The sequence below is a fragment of the Aythya marila genome, assembly GCF_965140915.1.
Source record: "Aythya marila genome assembly, chromosome: 1".
Classification (NCBI taxonomy): domain Eukaryota; kingdom Metazoa; phylum Chordata; class Aves; order Anseriformes; family Anatidae; genus Aythya; species Aythya marila.
This window is the reverse complement of record NC_139042.1, coordinates 162,933,324-162,943,726: the sequence shown is the minus strand read 5'-3', so window position 1 is coordinate 162,943,726 and position 10,403 is coordinate 162,933,324. Positions and strand designations below refer to the sequence as shown.

The 10,403-nt window shown below is 55.3% G+C and overlaps 2 protein-coding genes across 6 annotated transcripts; one reads left to right on the top strand and one right to left on the bottom strand.

Moving 5' to 3' along the window:
* Positions 1 to 1,733: 1,733 nt before the first annotated feature.
* TMEM140 (transmembrane protein 140) lies at positions 1,734 to 8,521 on the top strand. Of its 5 annotated transcripts, none has more exons than XM_082775973.1 (4): positions 1,734 to 1,859; positions 5,386 to 5,540; positions 6,090 to 6,205; positions 6,954 to 8,521. In XM_082775973.1, exon 4 carries the CDS (start codon positions 6,977 to 6,979, stop codon positions 7,550 to 7,552), a length of 576 nt encoding a protein of 191 aa, XP_082632099.1. In that variant the 5' UTR covers positions 1,734 to 1,859; positions 5,386 to 5,540; positions 6,090 to 6,205; positions 6,954 to 6,976; the 3' UTR covers positions 7,553 to 8,521. The 5 variants fall into 5 exon arrangements, with proteins under 5 accessions (XP_082632099.1, XP_082632100.1, XP_082632101.1 ...); XM_082775974.1 differs by having other exon boundaries at positions 6,951 to 8,521; XM_082775975.1 differs by having other exon boundaries at positions 6,090 to 6,209.
* Positions 8,522 to 9,108: 587 nt separating this feature from the next.
* On the bottom strand, positions 9,109 to 10,339 carry CYREN (cell cycle regulator of NHEJ; the record flags this gene model as incomplete). The annotated part of the gene is made up of 2 exons (XM_082757794.1): positions 9,109 to 10,039; positions 10,130 to 10,339. 2 exons carry the CDS (start codon positions 10,337 to 10,339, stop codon positions 9,809 to 9,811), a joined length of 441 nt encoding a protein of 146 aa, XP_082613920.1. The 3' UTR covers positions 9,109 to 9,808.
* Positions 10,340 to 10,403: the final 64 nt, after the last annotated feature.

Below are 10,403 nucleotides of genomic sequence, written 5' to 3'. Positions count from 1 at the left end.
ACACAAAGCAAGGGTGTTTGTGAAGGAGCTGCTTGGGCCTTCTGCCCATGGCAGCAAAACAGCAACCTCCCTGCGGGTGCTGAGGTCAGCAAAAGAGCTGTCTGGCCTCCGGACCCAAACCATTCGCCCTTTTCCTTCCTGAATGGCTGAAAAGTGGCAGGAGGCCAAGTGGTGTGACCGCCCTGCTTGAGAGCACGAGCGTACCTCCGGCAGTGCATGTGTCCTCACTGGAGCAGAGGTCTCGCTTCAGTGGTCTCTGCCCATTCCTCAATTCCCCAGCTAGCAAACAAAATGTTAGATAATGGCCACGTTCAGACCCAAGGCTTCCTTTTGTGTCTGGGCCATTGACCACAGTCAGCTCAGCAGCAGTGGCCTGCTGGAGTTTATTTGCTACATTTCGCTCGCCATAACCCCTTCCCCAAGCCATCCGAACCACTCCAATCCAGATCTCCTTCTCAATACTAAATTTAGTAATCTCAATTACTAAAATTACTCCACACACAGAGGCCAGATACAGATACATCTCCCCAGTGCCATCTGCCTAGTGGCTCTATCCACTGAGCTTCTTATAGGGTTTCTTCCCTTATTTCCTTTCACTTACATTGTCCTCTAGGATGCAAGTGCCATAGCACTGCATGTAGGCAGAGCTGTATATGTAATATTATAGGCTCACAGCACGTATAGTATCAGGAGGTTTCCAGACCTCACCTAAAAGTAAAATTGCTAGGAAGGATTCTGTGAACAGCTTCGTGGCCAGGTTTCCCACATATATCATCTCCTACACATCTCTCCTAACAGACCCACCTCTAAGACTGACTGTACATCAGGACAAATGGTTCTGGGTCTGGCCAGGAGGAATAAAGGAAAGAGAGTTTTGCTGCTTCCATCACACAAGGGGGGATTTGTCAACTCCCTTTTTGTCCCATTCCTGGGAAGGGACATACTCTTGCCAAAGAGCTAGCAGCAGTGTTCAGAGCCCACGGGTCAGACATGGGCACACTCCAGTCCTGTTGTATGTTTTCCAGGCTGAGAAGAGGGGGGTGGCTGGGGCTGAACTCATGCCTGAAAACTCGCTTTTACTGCAGCTGCTTAAGCAAGGCTGCTTTGTTGGCACTTGCCAGGAAAGAAGGGGTCCCTAGGGCTTAATGGACTATGAGCTGGTAGCACACACATGCACACATGCCCTTGCACTCACTCTTGCTTGTCTGTGCTGGTACTTGACAACCAGGGCTGCTTGTCCTCTGCAGGCAGGACGTGGTGGGCACAGGGTTCATCGGTTTCCCTTGGCAGCACGCAGCTTGCCACTTCTCCTGCAGTGTGCCCACACAGGCACGTCTGCAGGCAAGGGGGAGCTGGATCTGGGAAGCTGCAGGAAGGGAAGAGCGCTTAAAGAGCAGGAAGGGCAAAATGGTCACTGAACTCTGCCAGTGCTGCGGGATTGACAACAGCACCAGGATGGTCACCTCTACAGACATGCCACAACACAATAAACTCCTCTCAGCCCCCACGGTTGCCCAAGGCTCTCTAACAGCACAGCTTCCCTGGGCAAGCTTAGCCCCGCCAGTTATTCACAGCAGTTGGCAGGGTCAGAAAAAGAAAGTGCAGCTCTGCACCCAGCTGAGCTCAGATTGTTTTCTGCTTAAATTTAGATTACGCAATATCAGGGAGGAGCACAGCACCAGGATCCCATGGCCCTCAAAAGCGAAACAGAAAGCAGAGCAGCAGCCCAGGATGATAACAAGTGCTGCGCTCGCTTTGTGCTGACAGTGTCAGAGCCCAGCCAGCACAGGACCTGGCAGCAGCTGCAGAGGGGATCTGCTCTCCAGCTTGTTTCAGCTCCGCACCCCGATGGGTAGCCTGTAAGTATCCTCCAGCTGTGCCCCCACCTCTTTAATGCCACTGGCAATGGGGGGAGCTGCCAGGGGTAGAAGGGTTGCCCCCGGGTGCAAACGTCTAGGAGGGAGAAGGTCCTTCCCCAGCTTGGGGGCACTGCTGGTCTCTCGTTAGGGCTCCACAGAGCTGTTTATCTCTGCGCAGGGATGATCAGAGCTTGTCCCCAGCCCTGAAGCCAGATCCTGGCCAGAGCTACATGCCTTGCCCTCTCTGCCCTGCTACCTTTGCCTGGGCATTCAGCCAGCAGCTTTCTGGGTGGAAGGTGCTTACCTGCCTGTGATTTGGGAGAGGGAACTTGTGTGCCATCCTGATAGCACAGAAGGGTCCCCATGAGCCCCGTGTTGTACACAGACACCCCCAGGAGCTCCTGAGCCATACACACGGAGCCCCTCTCTGCCCAGAGGCTGAGGCACAGAGCTCGTCCTGGTAAAGCCCAGTACTCCCAGCAACGCCCACCCAGGAGCAAGGGCAACGAGGCCAGGCTGGGGCCGGCTACAACACGCTTGGGTTGCTTTCTCTTGCACCTTTGTGTTAGAACTGCAAGCTCTCTTGTCCAAAAGGCACGGGAGTCTCCTTAGAGGCAGAGGGGCTGCAGATGGCTGGGATAGGCCCCAGCTGGACGCGAGTGACAGCTCTTTCCTGTTTATCCCTGCTGCTCAGCTGGGCTGCCTCCAAGCCGACTGGGGCCAAGAGGCAGGGCTCACAAATGCCGTGGCTGCGGCTGTGCTGGTGGTGGGGTACCAGGTCATGGCTTTCACAGCCAGGCCACACGTCCCCTCCAGGCCAGCCATGTGCCCTCTGCCCCAGCTGGCATCAGGCACTGGCACCGGGAGGTTTTCTGACACCGTCACGGTCACACCAGGACAAGCAGATTTATGGGCTGGGCAGAGCAGGGCAGCAAGAGGCCAGATGGAAAATCTGCCTACAATTCTGCCAACACAAAGAGTGAAAGGGGGTGTGTTGCTGGGGAAAGATGAGGTCCTAATGGACGTGAGTATCCAAGGAGAGGGCAGGTGCCTGTTTGGTTGGGGTTCCCTGGGGCCTCATACCTGCGGGGATCACATAGCACCATGGGCACCTGAGGTGTCTCTCCTCCACCTCTGTAATGCATTTCCATGGTCCTGTCAGGCATTCAATTCTGCTTCCCTCTCTGGTAAACATGTGCAAGTAGGACAACTTTTAATTCCTGATATGTTTTTCTTTGGGGGGGGTAGTGGCAAATAGAAGGCAATGTGAGGTGGTTAAACAGAAAGACTGTTTCTGTAAGCGTGTCTGCCTTAGGAAACCCACCTAGGGAAACAGGACAGCAAGGGGCAGAGGGCCAGCAGGCGCCAGGAGCCCTTTAGAGCCCCCAGCTCCGAGCTGTGCCAGATGTCGTGGGGAGCTGGCAGCTAATGCAGAGCACCCACGCAGCACAGCTTGGACTCCCTCTGAAGGCCATGAGGCAGGGTGACAGGGAGCATGGTGTGGGGTGTGAGCCCTCACGGGGACAGGGGAGGAAGAGCAGCAATGCCTGGCTGCAGGACAGCGCTGTAAAGACGGGCAAAGAGGAGGAGTTGCTGGGAGCAAGACTGTGGTGGTTTTACTCAGGTGGTTTTACTCTGAGCTCCACCACAACTACTCTCTCACTCCCCCTCCTCAAGGGGAGGGGGGAGAAAATAGGTGAAAAGGGCTCAAGGGTTGAGATAAGGACAGGGAGATCACTCAACAGTTCTCATCACAGGCAAAACAGACGCAGCGTAGGGAGATTAGAGAAATTTTTTACCTATTACTAACAAGCCAGAGAAGTGAGAGACAAAGAAAAACTAAAAACACCTTCCATCCATCCACCATATTCTGCCTTCTCCCCCTGAGCAGCGCAGGGAAACAGGGAATGGGGGCTGCAGTCAGTCCCTGACATTTTGTCCCCACCACTCCCTCGCAGTCCCTCTCTGCCCCTGCTCCCCATGGGGTCCCTCCCACGGGATGCCGTCCTTCCCCAATTGAGAGGGGCAAACTGCTCCAGCACGGGTCCTCCACGGGTGGCAGCTCCCCCCAGGCCCCCTGCTCCTGCGTGGGCTCCTCTCCACGGGCTGCAGCTCCAGCCCGGGGACTGCTCCTGCAGGGGCTCTCCATGGGCCACAGCGTCCTCCAGGCCACATCCACCTGCTCCACCGGGGGCTCCTCCACCCATGCGGGGGCTGCAGTGTGGAGATCTGCTCCATATGGGACCCATGGGCTGCAGGGGGACAGCCTGCTCCACCAGGGGCCTCTCCACAGGCTGCAGGGGAACTGCTGCTGCCTGCCTGGAGCACCTCCTGCCCTCCTGAACAAACCTGGTGTCTGCAGGGCTGCTTCTCACTCCTCTCTCCCAGCTGCAGTTGCACAGCAGGTTGTGGTGTTTTGTTGTTGTTGGTTGGTTGGTTGTTTTTTTTTTGCTTTTCTTCCTGTTTTTTAAATCTGCTCTCACAGAGGCACAACCAACATCACTTTTTGGCTTAGTTCTGGCCAGCAGCAGGTCCATGTGGAGCAGGCTGGAGCTGGCAGCATGGGGCAGCTGTTGGATTCTTCTCACAGAGGCCACCCCTGCAGCCCCCTGCTACCAAAACCTTGCCATGTACACCCACTTCATTCCACCTTTGTGAAAGCATGTTTAAGCATAATCACAGCATACTCTTACTTCACAATTCAACACGGTCTTCACAAATTTCACTTACATCAGAAAGAAAAAGAATTCACCACACCAAAATAAACATTACACCATCACAACACTGAGAAAGTGGACAATTTACATACACTCCACCCCTCATCCTTTTACCACATTACTATGAAACATATTCCTCACAATTATTACTTTCTTAAACCCTTCACAACTGTTATATTCATAAACAACACCCTGTCCATGTTTTGCCCATTACTTCTCTCAGTTATCATCTTTATCCCAAATTCCTTGAGCCTCAAATTGGGCACCAAAAAAGACTGGGGTGGTTTTGCCTTGCTGGGCAGCTGAACTCCACCACAACCGCTCTCTTACTACCCATTCTTAGAGGAAGAGGGGGAAAGAAAAAAAACAACACATAGGTTGAGATAAGGATAGTTTAATTAAAGGGAAATGGAAGAGGAAAAAAAAAAAAAAAAAAAAACAAAAAAACACAAGTAAAGGCTGCATGGAAGCACAGAGAAAGAGAAAAGAAATGACTCTCTGTTTCCCATCAATGAGCGATGTTCAGCCACATCCCAGGAAGCAGGGCCTCACTACACACAGCAGTTGTTTGGGTGAACAGACAATTTCATAATAAGACCTCCCTCCCCTTCCCTTTTCACCGCTTTTGTTGCTGAGTGTGACATCGCAAGGCATGGAATATCCCTTTGGTCGGTTTAGGTCAGCAGCCCTGGTGATGTCCCCTCCCAACCTCTTGCCCACCCCCAGCCTGCTGAAATCAAAAGGTCTTGTTCTGCAGCAAGGTCTAGGCCTGAGCGATGATGTTTTCCTGATTGATTGTGTCTTCATAGTAGGTTCAGAGCAATGGGCATCCTCCACGTGGCCTTCCAGCCTCTCCAGAAGCCTGTTGTGAAGAGCTCCAAGGGAGACCACAAGAAGAAGTGAGGTGTTGACCCAAGGAAGGGGACAGATCTGTGTCTGGATCCTGTGGCACACTGCTCATTGTGTATGTGTTCCTCTTGGCTATGACTGGGGGAGAAGTCTGGGACAGAGAAGCTTTATCCCTGTGCACATTAAATATGGGTGCCCTGCTCCCAAGTGTGTAGGCAGGGGGGTAGGAGGGGAGTGCTGAAGGGTCTCTGGTCACCAGCAGCGTAGCCAGACATTGATTGGGTGAGGTTTTTCCAAGGTGCTCTGAAAACTCGTGGAGGCTGTACCAAACCCACAAGTGGCTGTGGGGTGGGAACACAGGCAGCATAGTGCATGAAGGTTGGCTCGGGACACCGGGATGACACGCTGTTGGGTAATGGATAGCGGAGAGGGGATAGCAGGACCAACATTGTGAACTTCTTGAGAGAAGTTAGTAAATGATTCATAGGAGATAATGCTTGGCAAAAACAAGAAAGGGGTGACTTGCAGAGCCTTGAGTCAGACACAGCATGAAGCCAAGGTCTCTGCGCTCCTTGCCCCATGTTTGTGCTCCTGTGCAGTTCCAGATGCCCAGGGCTGTGGTGCCAGCGATGCTCCTTGCTGATGACACTCCTCTGTTTTTCAGTGTGAAGCAGAAGCTCGCAGGAGGGCTCTGGGGACAGCCCACGATTCGGAGAGCGGAGCAGGTCGGCAGATTTACCAAACTACCAGCAAGAGGAGCGGGGAGGACAGCGACTGCAGGTCTGTCTGTATGGCACCCATCTCCCGGGGCCCCATTGGAGGGCAAGCAGATGCGGGCAGGCCCAGGGTGCCCCTTGGTAGTGTCATAACTGCCCGCCCATGCGGGGCGTAGGTCCTCAGGCAACCAGGGCAGAGGAACACCATGTCTGCCAGCCTCAGCAGGGAGCGGGGTGGGGGCGACCAGCCCTGTGATGCCCAGAACTGTAAGGGGATGCAGGGTCCTCAGGGGTATGTGGGAACATGGGGCACCGATGGCACCAGGTGTCCCGGGGCCCTGAGAGGCGGAGGGGGGAGCGGGTAGAGCTGCACTTCAGACCCTTTCATGCCTGTGTTTTGCTCAGACGTCCAAAGATCGATGGATGTCCTTGCCTGACCAGAACTGAACACAAAGCATTTTTCCAGAGTAGCCCTTAACCCCCTCCTTACCAGACAGCAGTGTTTCACTCCCCTGCCATCACTGCAGTTCCCTGACAGATTCTTATCTTGAACAATGTGAGGTCATGGTACACAGGTTGCATGTAGGGCTTAGGGAACCACAGCAGTCTTCGTCCCCTGTCCTCTCAGTGCTGGCCCATGTGCAGAGTGTGATTAAGCCACTTTTGCCGTGACCACAAATGAGCCCTCTCAGCCCACACAGGGGAAGCAGGACTAAGATGCTTCTGCTCTCTGTGCAAGGGCTCAGAGTACACCTTGGAAGGGTACCACAACATGCACTAACCAAGAGGTCCCCCCTCATGTTTTGCAGCAGGAATCCTCACGGCAGCCCCCACCATGGTATCAAGAGAGCGTGTGGGCACTGTGATGGGCCTGCTGCAGCTGAGGTGCACAGGGCACCTGCTCTGTGCACTGATCCTCCTCGAGGCTGCCGGGGCCTTGGCCTTGATGCTCTACGCACTGCTGTGGGAAGCTGGGAACCTAGTCGACCTCCCTTACAAACGCATTGGCTTTTACAACTTCTGCCTGTGGAACGAGACAGCTGGGGAGCTGCAGTGCCTGGAGCACAATGATCTGCAGGTGATGGGCATCAGCATGCTGGGAATAGTACTTGCCAGGGTTTGTGTCTACACCTGCCTGGTCTTCTGCATCTTCTACCCCATTTTTGTTGCAAATGTGAAGTGCACAGAGGAGGCAAAGGGCTGGAAAGCGATCCTCATCATGCTCATCATCAAGATGATAATCCTGTCTGGAGGCCTGGGTATGTTTCTCGTCCAAACCTCACAGTGGATTCAACCCTCTGATTTCACCGGGGGCTTTCTGGCACTGGTTGCGACTCAGGCTCTGCTACTGCTCCAGATTTTCACTGTCACTATGTACCTCAGCTGGGTCAAGAACACGCATCCATGTTGAAGCCTTTTTATTGCCCATTAAGATTTGAAAGCAAAGAAGATGCAAAAGCTCTTGATAACCTGATTAAAACAGTAAACATACTACAGCTTTAATCACTGGCAGAAAAACTAATCCTTAGTCCAAGTGCTCTAGTCCAACCTGACCTGGAGGACAGTGAAAGGGACAGACTGGAACCTGCAGATGGAGCACACATCCTTCTGGACATATCTAAGTACATCCTTCTGAGTACAGGCAGCCAGAGAATCAAACAGGCTTATTTTATTGGAGCTGCCTGAAGAGATTCCCTTCTCCACCTCCTGGTGGAACTGAGCATGTCTTTGAGGCAATCATGACTAAGGAGCTGTGGCTTCACACTGCTGTCACAGCAGCAGCCTCCCCAGGAGTGCACTGGAAATACTTTGTTCAGCAGGAGCGCCTGCATTTCATCTGCTGGAACAATGTCTGGGGTGATGCTGCCGTAGCTCGCTAGGGTGAAGTGTCCCACATCCAACCCCAGCAGTAGCAGAGCACCTGGAGGAGCAGACTAACCACTTGTTGAGTGCTGAACACAGCCCTAATGAGGAGGGCTTCCTGAAGACTCTTTCAGGTGCAGAACCCCAGGTTTGTACCCATTGATATTACAGGGCTGCATCCATCAGTCCATCAACCATTGACAGACTCCAGGAGAGGCTAGTGCTGTGTGAGGGAAGCTGTTAGCAGAGCCAGCTCAGCTCTTGGTCCAACACATGCCCCACACAAGTGGCAAGGAGCAGGACCAAGGCAACCCCCAGCCAGGGTGCAGTGCCCCAGCAGAGCCACCACAGCCAGCGCTGGCTCTGTGCTGTGTCTGTAACCTCCCCAAGGAAGCACCTGCTTCCCATTGACCCCTGTAGGGACACGAGGGGATGCCTCTTCTGCTGGAGGGTCTGGGGGGAGTGTAGCTGGAGATGCTGGTTTGAGTGATCTTCAATAAAAAAGCTCTAACACCTGCCTGGTCCTCATGTGGTCTGTTTCCCTGCCTTCAGAACAGGAAGAGGACACCAAGCCATCCCCATCCCTTCCCAGGCCCCCATGCACACTACCGCAGGGTCAGCCCACTCAGGATTCTCCCTGCCCCTGATAACCTGCCCCCACCCATGTTCCCCAGCTGACGGAAGCCTGCCCAAGGCCTGAGGCCAAGTCAGTGCCAGGATCGACAGGGACAGCTTGCCAGGACTCACTGCAGCCATCAAGGAACCACACTCCCTTGCAGAAACCCAAGTGTCTCCTTTAATGTGGCCATGCTCTGAGATGCCAAACAGAAACAAACATACCCTCACCTGGAGCCAAATCCCACAGAACCCAGCATACACTGGGAGAAATGTGTCCCCTTCCCTCCCCGTGGTCTTCATGGGCTTCCTACCAGCTCCACAGTGAGAGGCCACCAGTAAGGCAGCTTGGCCCAGCCTCAGGCTCTCCTCCTGCCATCCTCAGTACTGCAGGCAGGGTGTGATGCACCAGTAGAGGGGCTTCCAGGGTTTCTTTTGGATTCCAGGACTGACCAATCACTCACAGGAAATGTAAATCAAGTAAAAACAGGTAAGAAAAATAGAACAATTTATTTAGTTCTTCTCTATCAAAGCTAGATAAGTATTTACAATCGATTCCTCAAGGCTTCACTCCAAATAACACGAGTGCATGAGTTATTGCTCCCCCCCACATCCCATGTGCCACCCCACGGGGCTGGTTTTCTCTGTAGTGTCTCCACAATGCTCAAGTCGTGCCAGGTGAGCCTCGTCCGCCCTGGCAGTGAGCATCACGGTGTCCCTGCTGCTGGGTGAGCTGTCAGACCACAGCCCAGCTTGTGGTGAGTCCAAATCCACGCTGAGTCCGTCTCCTTATGCCTTTTCTTACAACCTGCGCCCAGTCCTTTCAAACCAATTAAATATAAAGCTGGATGCCACAATGAGCTCATGCTCCAGCTACATCACCATCCTTGGGTTTGCACAATTATCGCACTTCTCACTCCCTTCATCTCTGCTTTTGGGGGTCTGCAGTGTCACTGCTAGCTCAGTGACACGAATTTGGGGAGGGGAGGCTGGGACCACCAGCCCACAACTCGTCACGGTGGGGCTTTGCTCAACCCACGCAGTAACTCAGGCCATGACCACCCAGGAATCCTACAACTTTTGGGGCCCCCACAGGCAGCTGCGTCAAGGTTGCGCCCTGCCCGTGCATCCCGTCAGACACCACCCCCATTACAGCCCCCGTGCGCCCCGTGGCGGAGCAGCAGCGCGCTCAGGTGAAGAAGATCTCCCGCACGTATCTCAGCGCATCCTCCGGCTCCTCCCGCCGCGTCCCCTCCGCGCCGCCACCGCCACCGCCGGGGGACGGGGGAACGGGGCTGCGGTCCCCGCCCGTCCCCACGCCGGCTGCGCTCCCCGGGCTGCTGCTGGGCGTTGGCTGCGGCTCCCGCTCCTCGTCGCTCCCGCTGCCGGCCTCCTCCTCCGCTCGCTCCCTCTCCAGACCCTGCCCGAAGGAAACGCAGCCAGCCCGGGCCGTGCCCAGCCCCGCCCGGGGCCGCGCCGCCTCCCCACGAGGGGCCGCCCGCGGGCTCACCTCGGCCAGCACGCCCAGGGCCACGTCCACCAGCTCGGCCTCGTTCATGCAGAACACCGCGGCCGCCCCGGGCTCCGCCGCCGCTCGCTGCCGCCTCCCCCGCCGCCGCCCGGCCCTGGGGGGAGCCCCCGCGGCCGCCCCCCGCTCCTCGCCCCCCGCCGCCCCCATCCAGGCGGGCAGCAGCCGCCGCCGCCCCGCGCCCGCCGCCATTTTGTGAGGCGCTGCCCGGCCCCGTTCGCCCGCTGCCTCCTGCTTGGGGCTCGTCAGCACTCCC

Coding starts and splice junctions, on each gene's coding strand:
- TMEM140 (XM_082775973.1), top strand. CDS start 6,977: ATGGTATCAAGAGAGCGTGTGGGCACTGTGATGGGCCTGCTGCAGCTG.